The sequence below is a fragment of the Caenorhabditis briggsae genome, assembly GCF_000004555.2.
Source record: "Caenorhabditis briggsae complete genome, chrX, whole genome shotgun sequence".
Lineage (NCBI taxonomy): Eukaryota > Metazoa > Nematoda > Chromadorea > Rhabditida > Rhabditidae > Caenorhabditis > Caenorhabditis briggsae.
In genome coordinates this window covers 19334436-19351513 of record NC_013491.2, presented here as the reverse complement: position 1 = coordinate 19351513, position 17078 = coordinate 19334436, and the positions used below count along the sequence as shown (strand labels likewise).

At 38.3% G+C, this 17078-nt stretch overlaps 3 protein-coding genes across 3 annotated transcripts; 1 reads left to right on the top strand and 2 right to left on the bottom strand.

The window, feature by feature from the left end:
- Positions 1 to 657: 657 nt before the first annotated feature.
- On the bottom strand, positions 658 to 840 carry CBG28082 (the record flags this gene model as incomplete). Its single annotated transcript, XM_045240590.1, has 1 exon — positions 658 to 840. One exon carries the CDS (start codon positions 838 to 840, stop codon positions 658 to 660), a length of 183 nt encoding a protein of 60 aa, XP_045098668.1.
- Positions 841 to 2483: 1643 nt separating this feature from the next.
- Positions 2484 to 10909, bottom strand: CBG07407 (the record flags this gene model as incomplete). The annotated part of the gene is made up of 13 exons (XM_002645689.1): positions 2484 to 2593; positions 2641 to 2851; positions 2897 to 2974; positions 3022 to 3099; positions 3961 to 4574; positions 6043 to 6268; positions 6442 to 6516; positions 6617 to 6840; positions 8156 to 8194; positions 8238 to 8607; positions 8637 to 8711; positions 9698 to 9951; positions 10072 to 10909. The coding sequence occupies 13 exons, from the start codon at positions 10907 to 10909 to the stop codon at positions 2484 to 2486; spliced, it is 3192 nt and encodes a 1063-aa protein (XP_002645735.1).
- Positions 10910 to 14915: 4006 nt separating this feature from the next.
- CBG07408 lies at positions 14916 to 16823 on the top strand (the record flags this gene model as incomplete). The annotated part of the gene is made up of 3 exons (XM_002645690.1): positions 14916 to 14958; positions 15005 to 15261; positions 16683 to 16823. 3 exons carry the CDS (start codon positions 14916 to 14918, stop codon positions 16821 to 16823), a joined length of 441 nt encoding a protein of 146 aa, XP_002645736.1.
- Positions 16824 to 17078: the final 255 nt, after the last annotated feature.

Genomic DNA, 17078 nt, shown 5'->3' with positions numbered 1-17078 from the left:
ATTAAATCTTTTGGAGTCACAGAAACATGCCATCTTCTCGTCTTTTTTTGGGTTTAAAATTGGATCTTTACAATCGGCGCAAAGCCGCTTTTCGATTAATTTTCTCCATGCAAACCCCAAGATGGAAAAACGACGGAAAAGGATAACATCATCCTAGAGCATCTCTGAGAACTGGAAAATCAAAGGTTTGAGGGATTGAGGTAGAATCTTTCGAACCAAACAAGAGAAAAAGCAACTGGACAGCTGGAGAATAAACAGAGAAAAATGAGGAAATGACAAATTACAGTAATTCTCGTGTTCCCTAAAGACTTCATTGCCCAGACATGAGTGTTGCACATAATGATGGATTGGGGGCAAAACATGAAAACGAAGAAGGAAGCAAAACCTTTGAGAAAGAAAATTTCGAGAAAGCGCAGATTAAGCTAATTTGGTTTTTTTTCATATTATTTCGATTAGAAAAAATCGTGTCATAAGTCTCCCAAGGACAACTACCGTAACCTAGAAGTTTTTTATTTTCAGGTTCAAAAGTCGTTGTTTTTGTTAGTTTTTGAAGCAATTAAATAATAAAAATTTATTCTTGTCTAATGGTAGTGAAATTTGCGGCCGGAATTATTTAAAGGTGCATAGTAGGTACTGAAGCAGAAACAACTTCGGATTTTATGAACAAGTTTGTTCGTTTCTGATACAGTACTTTTGAATAAATTTTCGTCCACCTATTTTGGACGTTTTTAAATTCAGCTGAATATTCATTTGAATCGGCGGAAAATAAACGAAAAAAGCAGAGATCTGAGGGAAAAGGGACGAGAATAAGATACTCCGAAGTACTGTTTTAATGGCCATCTGTGTATTTGTAGAAGCCTTACAAGGGAGGTCGTTTTAGAAAGGCTCTCAGAATTTTCTTATTTTTTGACAGGGGTTAGTTGACGCGCTCCAAAAGCCCCTGTCAAAATCTGTATATGCACTTTTTCCAAAAATGCTGAAAATTTTTGTCTGAAAGTTTCCAATTTCTTAACTATTGTAAATCTCTCTTCTCTCTGTTTTCTTGCCTCCTGGGAGGAAACATGGAAAACTAACGAGACCTCACAGAAACCCATGCCATACAAAAATTGAGAAATTTCGAACAGAAAAGATTTCATTAAAAATTTCATATTGGTTTGCCGAAAAATCAAAAAATCATACAAATAACCATGTGAAACCCAAAATAGGTGCCTAGACATCTCATGGTAAAAAAGCAAAAAATAATTTCAAAACGAAGGAGTCGAACCCAAGACTTTCAGATTATAACACGCGCCCACAACCACTCAGCTACCTCGCTGCTAAAAACAACAGAACGCGTGGGCGTACATGTGAGCGGTGTTCCCAGGAGGCGAGAAAACAGAGAGAAGAGAGATTTACAATGGTTAAGAAATTGGAAACTTTCAGACAAAAATTTTCAGCATTTTTGGAAAAAGTGCATATACAGATTTTGACAGGGGCTTTTTGAGCGGGTCATCTAACCCCTGTCAAAAAATGAGAAAATTCTGAAAGCCTTTCTAAAACGACCTCCCTTGTTAGTTGTTTTTGTTCCAGGACCGACCATGTGCCTTCAAATAAGAATATTTTTAAAATTAAAAGTTTTTGTTTGGAGAAAAATAACAGAAAAACTCGTCGAAAGCAGTGAAAAACGAGAAATTGAATACATTGAATATGATAAATTTTAAATTACGGTGTGGTAGCATAGGTAGCGGCCACCAGCGTTTCTCATCCATTGCTCCGATTTTTTGAAATATAAGAATAACATAATAGAGCTAAATTTAGATTAAAAACACAATTCACCATTTGAACAGGTGAATATATCAATTCATAATGACGGTCACATTATTTTGTTTGAAGAATCAAATCTCGACGATTGCTTCTTGTTGTTATCTATTTGTTTGAAAGTATTATGCGTGCCAAACAAGCATCGTCACACATCGAACTTGCAAATCTTTGATTTGTGAGGTGTGAGAAGGTGGCGAGTCAGAACGAAAGCTCATTGATGAGTTCTAATCATTCGTGAATGGCTGAGAAAAGTTTTTTTCTAGTTGACGTGAATGAGGAAAAGAAAACGTGATGAAACTTGGTTAAAACGGGAATTAAACGAAGCGGAGGTGTTGCGGGTGGACTTGACAGGCGGGAAGCAAAGTCTGAGCTGTTTTCTGAATGGGAGTTCGATAGAATCTAGTTCAACCAAAGAATATCTGAAATTTTCAAGTCTGAAAAACATTTGAACACTCACTTGATTCGGCGGCTTTGTGGTTTATTTTGAAAATGAGAATAAATATAGTGATTGAAAATTATTAGAACTTTTTAGATGAAAAATGGAACAGGGAATTTAAGAAAATTATGAGGTAAATAGAACAATTAATCACGGAATAGACGAGGTAGGATAAATAAGGAAAAGTAAAGATAAATTGAAAATTGAAAGAAAAAATAACTGAAAAAGTGAAAAAAAGAGTTTAGAATTAATTATCGGGGGCTTTGAGATCTTTTTTGACTTGTTCAGTTTCACCGGCACCTTCATCCGACCCGTTTTCTTTTTTGTACAGCATCTCGGTTTCCTCGATGACGTTGGCTGAGAAAAAAATCTTAGTTCATACTATCCCACCATTCAAAACTTACTGTATGTTCCTTTAACCTCGTAGTAGTAGTCAAAACCCTCATGCGCTTTCAAGATGATTTCGTTGAATTTCCAAAGATGGCCCAACTCCAATTTCAAGACCTCTCCTGGGTTACTCTCCTTCATATTCTTTCCTCCATTCTTCAAATCCTCAATATAATATCCAATTTTGTTGTTTCTCATGCAGACAAACTTTTCCGGCTGCATGGAATACTGCAAAAATCTATGTATTGAAAAATCGCGGTTGATGGAACTCACGTTCTTGCCGGACATCAATATAATATGATTGGAAAATTCGAGATCTCTAATGTATATCGCAGATGAGTTTGATGAAATCTGAAAATTATTCTTTGCGAAGTTTGTTTTGAAAATAATAGACTCACCGAATATATAACTTTGCACTGTTGACCACAACCTTCCGGAAAAGCATAACAAACCGACCCGTTATTACAAAGTTGGTTCTGAAAAAGCGATATTTGAATTTAAGTAGAAAATCTCAAAAAATCATGGTTTTATTAGCCTTCCTAACGTATGAAATAAAGACATTCTAAGTAGAAGCTGTCTATGAATATTTTTAGGGTCTGATATACATTCAGTGAAACTTATTGAACTTATTAAAACTCAAGGATTCTCAGTGAATCCTTTTTGAAAGTCCTATTTTCTCATCTCCGTGAAACCAGTGATAGAAGGGCACCATAACGTGCAGAGTTTAGCAATATTTCTCATTTGAACTATTTTTAATGTCTCTGAAAGATATGGAGATAATTGAGCTTAAACGTGACAGTGTGTGGGGCCTTTCCATCACAGGTTTTACGATATTTGTAACACAAGAAATTAGTCTGGATGATCCAAAAAGCCATCAGAAACAGTGTTTTTTTGAATTATGCTTCAACTGCACCGGCTCTGTGGCCCGATTCTCATACTTTTCACATACCGTAAGACCTGTAATTGAATGACCCCTAATTTTCAACTTTTAGCCAATTTATCTCGGCAACTGTCAAAGATATCAAAAGTTGTCAACTGATAAATTATCCGTAATGATGTCACAAACGTTTTGGTAGCTAAAACATTTTTAATATTTTTGTTAGGGGCCAAAAAGCTCAAACTTGACAATGTGTGGCGCCTTTCTATGACGGATTTTACAGTATTTTTCAGAATGTACCAACAACGCAAATGTCGAAATTATGAGAAACGCTTGAATTTAAGTTTTACATAATTTGTTTTAATTACTAGCATCAAACTTAGCTAATAAAACCGTTGTCTATACAATTATTCTTCTGAGTAACTTAATCATCCCTATCAGTTAACCAATATGAACTCACAGTTGGATTGAAAAAAGTTTTCTTCTTCTGCTCGTACATGGACTGAAGCCACGCAACACTCTCATCGACCCTGGCATTCGGATCAGAATTCATATCGACGGTGGGTCTTGGGCCTTGGCTCATCAGCCCTTTTAAGAATTCATCCGGGTCAACGCCCTGTTCCTCATCATCGGAATGGAACGAGATTTGTGTATCGGGGTTGAGATCAGTGCGTTCGTTGAGAAGGGCTCTTAGGTATTCCTCCGAGTAAATCTTAGGCGTTTCCTTCGGTTCGTCAATGTCCCTATCACGTTTAGTGTAGAGAATCGGTTCTTCAGTAGTGGTCGGTTGGGATGGAGCTGATGAGGAGATCGAGACTTGAGATTCCGCAGTCGAGAGTTGAGAGCTTGAGATCGTAGAGTCAGGCTTCACAGCCTCCTCCGATACAACGTGCGGCCAGAATAAAACACAAAGAAACAGAAGGTCAAGGTAGTTCATGACAGCGGCGACACTATAAAGCAAAATTTGGCTAATTTTTAATTCGTTCTCATAAAACACAAGGAGTAACAACAAGTATGAAAGAAGCAGAATACGATTTTTGAAATGGCGTTTTGTCGCTGAAACTGTAACAATGCCTGAAAATCTCAGAGCACAACGATGAAACATCCAGAAAGTAAACAAAACTCTGCGAAGTGTTGCGTTTCCCTGGGATAACAGCTTCTCGTTACGTCACAGATGCACACAACGCGTGTGAGAAAACTTCTCTCTTCCCTTATCTCTCGTTACTTCGGAATAACCACAGATTCTGGTTCCTAGAAAACATTAGTCGTTGAAACCTGGAATAAAGATTCATCCCGTCCTTCTAAATTGGATCTCATTTTTACTTTCTTGTTCTGTCTTTTGTCTCATTCCTTATAAGCACATAAAAACTACATTTGACTTTGTGGACCAATATTGCTTTTTCTCTCTCGTTTTTTTTCTCTTCTCGTGTTGAGGTTCCGGCTCCTACACACACACTTGTCAAAAGATAAAAAAGAAGAAGAAAAAGGGAGTGGGAAAAAAATTCTCGCGTTTCTTTTCGTGCCCTCGCGCGCGATGGATGCCTACTTGCGCCAACTGTTTCAACTAAAAAACGGCGCGACGTGTGGCGCGACGCCGCGACACTAACTCCTCGGATCTTCTCGATGTGGGACTCAGAAGAAAGGAAAGAAATACGCAAAAAAAACTCAACGCTTGTTGGTCAACCAGAAAGAAGAGATAGTAGAGTTCAAAGGGAAAAACTGAAGGAAACATAAAAGCAATCTGAAGAAAAAATCGGAAAAGAGAAAATCATGAGACTGTGGAGAACAAGGATTGATATTGTATTTAGAGGATTCTTAGATTGTGATTTTCAAATTGATGTTTGTGTTTCCAGCTTTCTATCTTTCTCGAATAAAAGATTTTCAGAAAAATAATTTGTTTCCGGCAAAAATGTTCCTTTCAGCGGGATAGGGTTAAAGATGCCTTTGATTCTCAAAATTTCAAAAATTTGAATGATCGGCTTTGTCATTTTGCAACATGTCTTTCCTTTTAATTAAAAAAAAGAAAAACTTTCAATCCAAATTTTTCATTATCAAGACTCTTTTCAATATAAAAGTTGTCACAATTTAACGAAGAAAATTAGAAAAATGAGAGGAGGAAATTGAGGTATCCAGGGAAAAAATGAGGTCACGATAGTGAGGTATAAAAACAATAAAGGAGGTAGAAGTATTTGAAAACAGGGAGTTGGAATTATGCAGGAAAAAATCGTGTACATAAAAATTTGGTTGCTGAAATTGGAAGCTCAAACACTTGAGTACTATTGTAACATAAAAAGCAGGAGAAGATTTCTCAAAAATAGTGGGAGAAAATAAAACAATCAGAAAGAAAAGGACGAACAATTTACTTAAATCGAACTGAAGTGAATATTCGAACAGATTCGAAGAATAAACATGTCAGTGAAAAAAAAACTTATAGCTGCTCGACTTCTTGACCACCAAAAGGATACAGTTCTTGGAAATTGTGTGGTTGCTCCTCTGAAAAAAATAACGAAATGACAGAGTATTATTTATTTTTTGCATTTACCGCCAATAGTTGCTGTCTGCCAAAACAATTTATTTTTCCCTTCCTTCTTTACTACAACAGTTTCAAAGGTCCAAAGAATTCCGCCCTTCTTAGTCAATTGTCTTTCTCCTGAAACTCTGAAGGCTTCGGAAGAGTTCACTTGGATAAGGCCTCCGTCGAGATGGCGGGCGTTCATTCCGAAGGAATTGGTTGGGAAGACTATGAAAATATCTTCGAAGTTATTCAACTGAAACGAAAAAAGTGATTTGATTCGGTTGTTTTTTAAACGCACATCCGCGCCCGCCATCAACTCGACATGTTCCCACGATCTCATGTTTTTCAAAAAAACGGAGGATGTCTTGAATTCGTTGTTTATCTGAATTTCATTTTAGATTACTGACAATTAGTGGATTAGCTCACTCCGTAGAGTATTTGACAATCCGAAGTGCATTGTTGTGGCCAGGAGAAGCATTGGGTTTTTGGTGAGCAGAAGTCCTGTAAATAATTGAATATTAATTATATTAATTGTCCTGCTTGCTAGTTTCAGGTTTTCTTTCACATTCTGACTCTTTTGTATCGAAAATAGTAAACTAACGATGGGATTGAAAGTGATAGATTCCACGGTAGTCGTATTGTTCGTGGAAAGTTGTGAAGTTTGCGAGTTTCCCTTGTTGTCCATCATCGCAAGGAGCTCTGATGTTTCCTGTACTGAGAGATCTATTGGAGCCATGGAACATGTTCCGAAGAACAGCAAAATAACGATGAGATTCATCGCGTGAAAAGAAGACAAGATGAAGATGAATTTGCAGGTGTTTTTCGCTGAAAATCAGATTTCGAGACACCTCAGTAGAACAGAAAAACGGTAGAAAGCAAGTAAAGGTTTGAATCCTGAACACGAATCCGATAGCGTGAGAGGAATGTTGCGTGCGTGGTCAGTGTAACGTTTCCACTCTTCTTCTTCTTTTTCCTCTTTTTTTTCTGCAGAATAACCTTCGGAATCTGACCATTGGTAAACAGAATCTGAAGAAACAAAAAATCCAGGTATCCATGTGCGTGTTCAATGACATCTCTTGTTCTCGTTGTGTTTTTTTTTTGTATAAATACATTTTCCATTGTTGGCAATACATAGTTTTCTTCCACTAAGTCAGATTCCCACATTCTTCATTTTCTATGTGACCTCGCTCACAAGAGTGTATCACAAGGAAGAAGAAGAAGCTTCCATTGGCGCGGGCCCCGAGAAGAAACGAGAGTCCCATACACTTGTGACGGCTGTTCAGAGAGAAGAGGTCCGAGGAGAGACATTTGAAAAAGAAGTGGTCGCCTGTGACCAGTCAGGAGCCACAATCGAAGCGATACAAAAAAACCGGATGAAGAATTTTACACTCTTCTCACACTTGTTTTGAAAACAATAAATACCTAAAAATATGAAGCTCAAGGTGTTGGAAATGGAATATCGCCATAATGAGAGAAGCTTCCAGTCGTAGCTCTCTACAAATTTTCTTATTCTAAAAATTAATACCATGATAGAATAGTACAATAAATGCACTATTATCTTTGATGCTTTTTGACTCTCAAACTATGTTTTTTAATAAAAATTTCAGGAACTGATAGAGCTAAAATTTTCAAGCACTATGTCAAATAATGAGTATTTCTCAATTTGTAATTTTCGAGAGAACTTCTGATATTTAAAAAGTCCTCAGTGAATTGGCAGAAAATTTCAATACTTATAGTTTGAGACATCCTGTACACGTTGACAAAACAATCTAAGTCCCATTCTCAACAGGAAGCTAGAAAACATCGTTTGAAAATGGGAGTTTTAAGTTTTCTATTGAGCAGAATCTGAAAAATAGGCGACTTGTGTTAAAGACTGATACATCTTCTTCTCCTTTTGTCTCATAAAGTCCTGAAATCTTTTATATTCTTGTTTAAGTTTTGAATTCTGGGTAAGCAACAAGTGTTTATTGTATGTCGGTCTCGTCCATAGGAAGACAAGCAGCAAAAAAAGAGCACAATGAGTCATGAAAATGAAATTATTTTCTGAAAAAAAAGCAGAAAAAGCAGGATTCTGACATCCAGTGCTGGCATTTCAGTTAGGTAGAACGACCGAGTTATGAGAAGATTACTCATTCTTTACTTCTGAGGAACAAGTCATGGAATGGTCCATAATTGGCGCCTGGAAAAATATGTTCTTTGGAATAATGGTTTATTTCATTTACCACTGTGTAGATCGATGCGATACTCGAGTATCCTGTCCTTGCCAATAAGGAGAATTGGACGATTGTGAAATGAACGTTCGAAAGACCACCAGTTTTGGTGCTTTGGCTCTTGTCTCCGATTAGTATGGCTTTCAGGAGTACTTCCATAGCCGATGTAACCAATGGGTCGATCATTGCTGATTTGACCATCTTCATATCCCATCCAACAATAACCACTGAACTCGAAGCACGAGACTATTGTGTGAAAGGGATTTGGAATCTGCCTCCGTTCGCCTTCTATATATTTTTTTGTGCTTTTGATGCTCACGACTCCTCCTTGCCGTACATATACGGTGGAATTCTCGAACTCCTCGGACACCTTCAATACTTGCTGAAATATGAAAGTCTAGTTTAACTTACGGCGAATATGACATCGCAGTTTGTGGTACAGTCTTTCGGCGCTACGTAGCAGATGGAGTCTCCATCACAGGTTTCCTGAAAAAATACAAATTTGTTTATGTGAATTTGTATTTATCAAAATTCAAAAGCTTTTTTAAAATTTAATTTAACAAAGTGTTTCTCACCGAGACATCGTGGATTGAATCATTTTGTGGGGTAGAAGTGGTCGTTCGGATTGGCCCATACTCCGAGGGTACATCGAAAAAGGGTACATCACTCTTATAGGGTACATTGACTCAGAGGGTACATTGACTGATAGGGTACATCTGTGGAGGAGTCTGATAGGGTACATTTAAGCAACTCTCATAGGGTACATCGACGAAATACTCAAAGGGTACATCGAAAAAATCTGAAAGGGTACATTGGTCTGATTTCGCACAGTTTTCGAATGTTCGTAACTTAATGAGACGGACAAGTTTTATAACGAAGTTTCGGTCATTCATCGGATTATAAGCAACTTACTGATGCTCGGCGAGGTTTTGCAACGTGCTCCTCCTCAATCTTGAATAGTACGCGCTCATTTCTCGATCACTCAGGAACGCTATTTCAAAACAATTTTAGTAATTTACCCGCATTCTGAAAGCTTGAGCAGCGAGCTACACTTTTTTTTCTAGCCCAGGAAGATAAATAACTTCAAACAGATACAATGAAAGATACAATGTTCGTCCCTAAGTGATCGAGGAATGAGCGCTTACTATTCAAGATTGAGGAGGAGCACGTTGCAAAACCTCGCCGAGCATCAGTAAGTTGCTTATAATCCGATGAATGACCGAAACTTCGTTATAAAACTTGTCCGTCTCATTAAGTTACGAATATTCGAAAACTGTGCGAAATCAGACCAATGTACCCTTTCAGATTTTTTCGATGTACCCTTTGAGTATTTCGTCGATGTACCCTATGAGAGTTGCTTAAATGTACCCTATCAGACTCCTCCACAGATGTACCCTATCAGTCAATGTACCCTCTGAGTCAATGTACCCTATAAGAGTGATGTACCCTCAATGTACCCCTTTTTGATGTACCCCCGGAGTATGGGCCGTTCGGATTGGCGTGGTGGTCTCCGATGGTTCCGTTGAGCTTGCTTCGTGCTTTTCCTCCGTTTTGTGCTCTTCCTTTTCTTCGACGATTGTGTTTTGAGGACGGTCAGACAAAGACAAATATCCGGAAGTGGGGTTTGGATTGGCGTAGTGGTCTCCGATGGTTCGGTTGAGCTCGGGAGAGGCTGAGTCGTGGTGTACGTCTCCGATGGTTGTCTCTGGAGGTCTTCCACTGCTTTCTGCACTTCTTCTTTTTCTTGTTCTTCCTGTTTCTCAACGATCGAAGTTTGCGTTGATTCGAGGAGTTCTGCAATAGAAAATTTAAGTATTCGCTTACTCAAAACAGAATTAGTTGATACCTGAAAGTTTGGTTTCCAGCAAAGCATTGAAATCCGAATCGAGAAGTGTTGAGCCGGATCCTTCCTCTTCAGTCGAATTGGTTTTTTCAGGACGGTCAGAGGGAGACAAATTCTCGGATGTGGGGCTTGGGATTAGCTGTTGCGTGGTGTGCGAATCCGATTCCGATCGTTCCATGTCACCTTCTTCGACGATTGGAGACTTATCATCGGCAGAACTAGAGCTTCGGTCTTGCATCTTCGGGGTTAAGGAGGACCAGAATTTTCCGATGGATTCGAAAACGTTTGACGATGGTGGTGTTGAGATAGGTGGAATAGTTTCCTTCGTAGTTTCGGAAGGAATCACGGAATTTACAAATGCTTTCAAAGATTTCCAGAGGGTTGTGGACGTTGGTTTTGAGCTAGGTGGGATGTTCTCTTTCGTAGATTTGGGAGGCAAGTATAGCTGCGGAATGACTGAGGACTCTTCTTCTTCCGAGCTGGGCGAGGTTTCTTGATCTTGATTTTTAGTCTCGGAAGGAAACACAAACTTCCAAATTGTTCCGAAGGAGTTCAAAAGGTTTGTTTTTGGTGCTGAGCTTGGTCGGATGGGCTGATTTCTGCTTCCGCAAGGAAACACAGAAGACCAGAGTGTTCCCATGGAATTCAGAATCGATGAGAAATGTGTTGATGAGCTTGGTGGGATGGACTGTTTCTTAGGTACGGAAGGGCTGAACAAACTAGGCAAGTTCAAGAGGGTTGAAAATAGTTCTGAGCCGGGTGGTCTTTGGATGTCCGGCAAATCGATAGAGTGCAGACAGTTCTGCAGCGAAGAGAAGAGCAGAAGTATCCCAAGCCGCATGTTTCTGTAAAACAACAATTTTAGAAACTGGGAATATCTAACAATTTGGAGAAAAGTATGTCAAAGAAATAAAGAGATTTTAACAAGTTTTAGTGCCAATATTCCGACCAGCTCACCGTTTTGTGGCTGGAGGGATAGAATGGCAAAGCTTGGTGGGGACCAGATATGCTCTTTTTGTTTGGTAGTCTCCGCCTACTTGGTATGCTCCACCTTTTTTATATTCTTTTTCTTTTTCGTGTTCTCGTTTCCTATGGACTCCACCCCCAGAACGCACCCATCAATCAATCAACCAATGACAAAAAATAGAGTGTTAAGTGCACATTTATATTAATGGCTTCTAGGAACGTCAGCTTGGGCATCACGATTTCTGAGAGTTTATTTTCGGAATGTATACTGTTACATCTGTATCACAACCTTCTGTGTTTTTTTTGCGTGATCACCAGACATGAGATATTACAACAAAATGAAGATATTAAAACAAAATGAACTCTGGTTCTGGAGAGTGTGAAAGAAAAAGACACTGGATTCGAGAAACACTCGGAAAACATGAAAATCTCTATGAAATGATAAGCAAGAAGTCATCGCAATTATAAAAAAAATTTATTTGAAAATGAATCGTAATTTTTCAAGATACCGATAGCGTTCTTATACTTCAAGGCATCAGATTCACAATGAGAAAAAATTCGACTTGCTTCTGGATTCGGAGCGTCATACAAATCGAAGACGCCTAAAAATTTGAAGTCAGAAACCTTTACAAGGGAACCACAACACCTCGTCAATTCAGATTTTTATGAAAATTTCAGGATATGTCAAGAATAGCCTATCTAGTCAAGAATAGCCTAGACACAACTGAAAATTTAGAATCGGCTCGGCAGTTACTGTCGAGATGTTTCAGTCCAAAATTTTATCACTGAATTCAGTTGATTTCATGCTTTACCACACTTTCTATCACCGAATTCCCTACAAGAGAAGCTAAAAAAGAACCTAACATCTAACCACCTTCCGACTCAGTGGAAAATGTCGACGGCGTGGTATCGGAGATGTGGCTTGCGCCAGTAGTGGCTTGGCGTTTTCGTTTTTCACTTTTTTCCTGATTTTGAGACGTTATTGGATCCTTCTGGCATTTTGTTTCAAGTTTTTATAGATTCTAGAGAGTAGAGACAAAATTTAGAAAAAAAAATTTTTTACAAGTCTTCAGAAAACTTTTGAAGTCCTCAATCACTTGAACGTAGTACTTTTAAAATGCTGTATTTGGCCTGTACGGACCATGATTAAATAAGGAAAAGTATATTCGTGAAAAAGGTTTCCTGACCAAAATTTCGAAAATCAGGTTTTTCAAAGAAATTTTTTCAAAACACAAAAATTCAATAAAATCCTCCACCCAAGTGGTGGGCAAAATTCACAAAATTTTTCAGAAAAATTTTTTGAAAAAATATCTGGAATATAAAATTTCATTCATTGCTGAGTATAACACAAAAAATTTTAAGCTCTGGAATTTCCTGGGAGTGGAGAAATTCGTCGTTGAAAATCGATATTTTTTAAACTGAAAATGCGATTTTTGGTGCTGAAACTGATATAACTCGGCTGAAACTGGCGAGCGGATTCAAAAATTTTAGTGGTGTCTAGATAGGCTTTCCATGCCCTATTGTGAAATTTTCATAAAAATCTGAATTGACGAGGTGTGGTGGTTCCCTTGTAAAGGTTTCTGACTTCAAATTTTTAGTGGGGTACAATAATGGAGATATGACACAGTTTTTTTTTGCATTTACCTCTAATGAAAGCAGCTATTTTGGCAAAATAGCTGCATTTTGCTTTTTAAATTGAATTTTGTAAAGCAGTTCGTTCATTCATGGTCGCGACAGCCTAATAGAGAAATTCGTTACAAAAAGCGGATTCTTCTGTTTGTCAAGAAAAATATTAAATAATAGTCAAAATAAAACTCTCATTTCCATGAGACCAGTTACTTTCTTTGAACGCCAAGATATTATATGCTTACGAGTTTTGTTGTATTAGAAAATTTTACAAATCCTCTCTCAAAGTCTTCTTCGGATCTTGTTTTTCCATTAATCAACTTCAGTTTTCAGTTTTGGAACTTTTCTCGTTTTCTTCATTTTCCGTAGAACTTCCACTCCACTGTTTGACCAAAAATTTGATCTTCTGTAAAAACGTATACATTTTCCAGAACACCAAAAAGTACGGATGTATTTTGGAACATGCACTATTGCATGCATGGCGAAAAAAAGGCTGACATATTGAAGGGCAGATCTTTTTTGGTTCGAAACAAAGTTTTCTTTCCTGAACACCAAAAAAAGGATGCATTTTTGAACACGCATTCTCACATTCATGGTAAAATTAATCTTCTTTATTTTGGAACAAAGTTTTCTCTTTGTGCACTTCGAATGTTCCAAAATGAACAAAAAAGGAAAAAAATGAGGAGGAACAAACTTTTTTTTTGAAAATTCTGAGTAACTAGATAGAAAATGGGCACCAACGGAGATAGATCGTGAAAAACAGTTTGGGAATGGTATTCTAATTTCTGCAGAAGGATTCATTCAACAACTCCATGAAAGTGTTTCAAAGGTGAATGATGAGTTTCCGACATGGAAAATCTCGGCCACAGAAGAGCTGATTTGCCAGCTTGTTGTGATTTAAACGTTTTTTTTTTAATTGGAATATCGACTTCTTGCTCGGTAAGTTCCTTTACATTCAACGGATTCAATTCTTTAAAAGTTCTAACTTGAACTTTAACTTGAAGTTCTCCGAGACATTAACAGAATGTGTTTCATTTTTCTCAGTTTATTACTATGAAAATCAATATGTCTTTGTTTTCAAAATATAGGCTAGATGCGCCTCTCTCGCCCAAATCAATCTGACTGCAAAAACAATTAAATCCGGAGCTAAGACGCTATTCAATTTTTCGTATACCCATTCTGTGATTAATCTTCTCCGGTTTTATTTTTCTCTTTTCTCAATTCTCGCTTTTTCGTTTGTGAAACCATATTTCATATATTTCTAATCTCATTTCTCATCAAACGAGTATCGATTTCTCTTTTCTGCAACTGAACTCTGCTCCTCAAAGGGCACCTTCCCAGACAATAGCCGGCAAAATATGTGCCAATTATAATGTGTTCCGTTGATTGAGTTGCGCGCAAAACAAGTGAAATATGAGGAGAGAGACGAGAGAGTATACATTTTGCAACATATTCAGATTCTCAGTCTCGCGTAATTGCTAACACAGCCCGTTGTGTTGCTATGATACAATGTGACACCGCCTTCCGGAGCGCTACATGTAAAACGAACAAGCCGCTTTCGATTTCCTAAAATTCAGCGAGTCTCTCTCCTTCTTTTCCAGTTTGGTTTGAAGGCGACAGCGAGAAGAGCCATTAACTTCTTCTACCCCATTTCATATTTTCTCGTTTTCCCTCTCAAAAGTTTTTCTCTCAGAAGAAGTTCTCATCTTATTTTCCATGACCTTTTTTCTTGTTTTTCGTATATGCCCAATCCTATCTTTTCTTCTCTTGCTTAAGCGTCTATCAGACAACCAAAACCACTTCTTCGAAAAATTGGATGAGATGAGTGTCACGTGATTTTTAAAAGAATTTGTCATTCAAAATACATATCCCTGAAGCCCATTAAGGTTTTACTTCAACAGTTTTACTTCGAAGTAATGACTTCCCATTAGTTTTGGTTTCAAGTTGGATTCCTATTTTTAGTATAAAAGTGTCTGCCCGTCTTCTCCACAACCAGTTTCTTGGTTTGCGACACCTGCTCTCTTCTTCCAGCGTTAAACTTTTTCCCCGCCGCTTGTTCGCATGTTCCCCCCCCCTTCCTACACACTCTCTGCTTCCTGGGTTGTGTTTTTTTGTTGCCTCTTGCTTCTCTCGCCTCTCCCAGCTCTGACGGTGTTCTGTTTTGAATGCGCTCTATTGCTAATTCAAATTCTCGCGCTTATCATAGGGGTTGCGAACCCACGTATGCATTCCAGACCATCTATCCGCTGCTCGGCATGGCTTCGACATCCAATAAGAACGTTCAAGAAGGTGGAGTAGGTAAGTTTTTCTTAATTCTAAAGAGAAATGATGAAGTTTCTTTTAGAAAAACCTCCGTTCCGGAAAAATTGTCAATGCTGCATGTTGAACTTCGAGTCGCTTCGTATCACATTCATGACTGCTGCGTCGAAGGCCAAGAATGGAGGAACACCAGGTGAGCAACACAATCGTATGATGTTCCTATTGAGATATTCCACTTCAGAGCTCACCGAGCCGATCTCTGTCTTCTCGCGACCGGAGAAAATGCCGTGTGAGGATTGCGAGCACGTCAAGAAGAATTTCACACAAATCGGAGACTCGGCGGTAAGAATTAGATTCGGATTTTGGCAGCGATTGTGGCGGCTTAGAGTACCAGGAAAAGGCAAATGAGCTCCAGTAACGGGGCGTAGAGGGAACGTAAGATTAGCCGGTTTAGGCAAATTGAAAGCGTGAGGAATGGAACTAGAAACAGCAACGCCCATTCGTATGTAAATGGCAAAAACCTTTTTAATTTGTCAAACCTCACTGAATGCTCCAGCTCCGATCTCCGAAGCCCATCTTTTTAAACAGAATTTTGAATATAATTCTGCCGTATGGGCTCTAATGCCGCGTCCAAGCTCTCCAATCTTGGATTTCTAGGCCCAGAAAGCAGTCCAATGTGACGCTCAGATTTCCGAAATTTCCAATTTGCACAGTTGAAACCAGTGCGATAGTACATCCCTATCGTGTCAAGACCCACAAGAAGTATTATAACTTTACGAGGATTTGAATACAAGTTCTTTTTTCAAACAAAATTTTGCAAGTGTACTGTTTTATTGGTTTCATTGAAACCTGGGCACAGAAATCCCAGATTTTGGAACTTCGGACGCAGCATTATAGAAGACAGTCCTATACGCAAAATTTGAGCTCAATTAACTCGGTTCTTTCAGAATATACTAAAAGTATGTCAACTGATAAATTATTTACCATAAAATCAGCAGTATTTTTTTAGTTGGCAGATTTTTGATATCTTTTATAGCAACCGAGATAACCGAGTTCAAAGTGAATGTGTGGGCGCCAAGTAGGTGAATACTGTAGTTGGTGATGAGTATCCCGGGATGGTGCACTCCCAACCAAGCCTAAACAATCATAAATTTCCTGTTTGTGATGTGATTGTAGTAATCGGAGAAATGCACCCCGACTATAGGCTCAATATTGTTTCTTTAGAAGATCAGCAGCCTTTCTAGAGTCAGAATCTTCTTGGAACAATCATAATTTGACGTCAAACATTCTACTAACGTCATATTCCTTGATTCTTTCTCATTTTCAAAAGAAATATTTCGAAACCACGAGGAAATTTTCACTGATTGCCATGAGTTGAATCTCTTGGGATTTTCTAATTGTTTGTGAGAAAGGGTGCTGTTGCCCTGTTTCCCTAGCAACCATCAGCCTGATATCGTAGTCGCCGCCTCTGAAGTCACTCATTATACCAATGAAGTGTATAGTCAAAGTGGGCACTTTCGATTTTCTCATTTTCTCGCATACAAAATTTCATTCTTAGCTTTTAAATCTTACTTGTACCTCTGTTAGATCTAACTATACAGAATCACGCGCTTCTGAGTAAGCCTACCACATACAAATAAGATTCTGCGAGTCCGGCTCAACTATTGTAGTTGCTCCCTAGGCCCCCGCTTTCAATATTATTTTTCATGAAATTTAAACTACATTTTTACTCCTTACCAACCACAAACTCCGCCTATTTTCAGTACACCATCAAGAAGAATAGCGCCGGAATCATTCACCTGACCTGCATTCCGTACTCGGCTCTTTTCATTCTTCGAGGAACTGCTGTTTTGGCTCATTTCCTTCCACCCAACCTCCAAGCCAACATTAAGAATCCCATCTGATGGTGAAAAAGGCTGTGATTGGCTTTCAAGCTTTTTGAATGTTTCTTTTAAACACGCAATCATAATTGTCTCAGTTCATAATAAAATCTGTTTCCAAACAATTTTAATGTTACCACTTGTCCACGTCTTTGCTCCAAAATTGTTTTTGGGATGTTTCTGTGAATGGTATGTTGCCTGATGCTTCGCATGGAACCGCTTCACTGTCTGGGAATGTAAAAGACCGGTCAAAAAGTAAATTTTGACTATTTTCAGGAG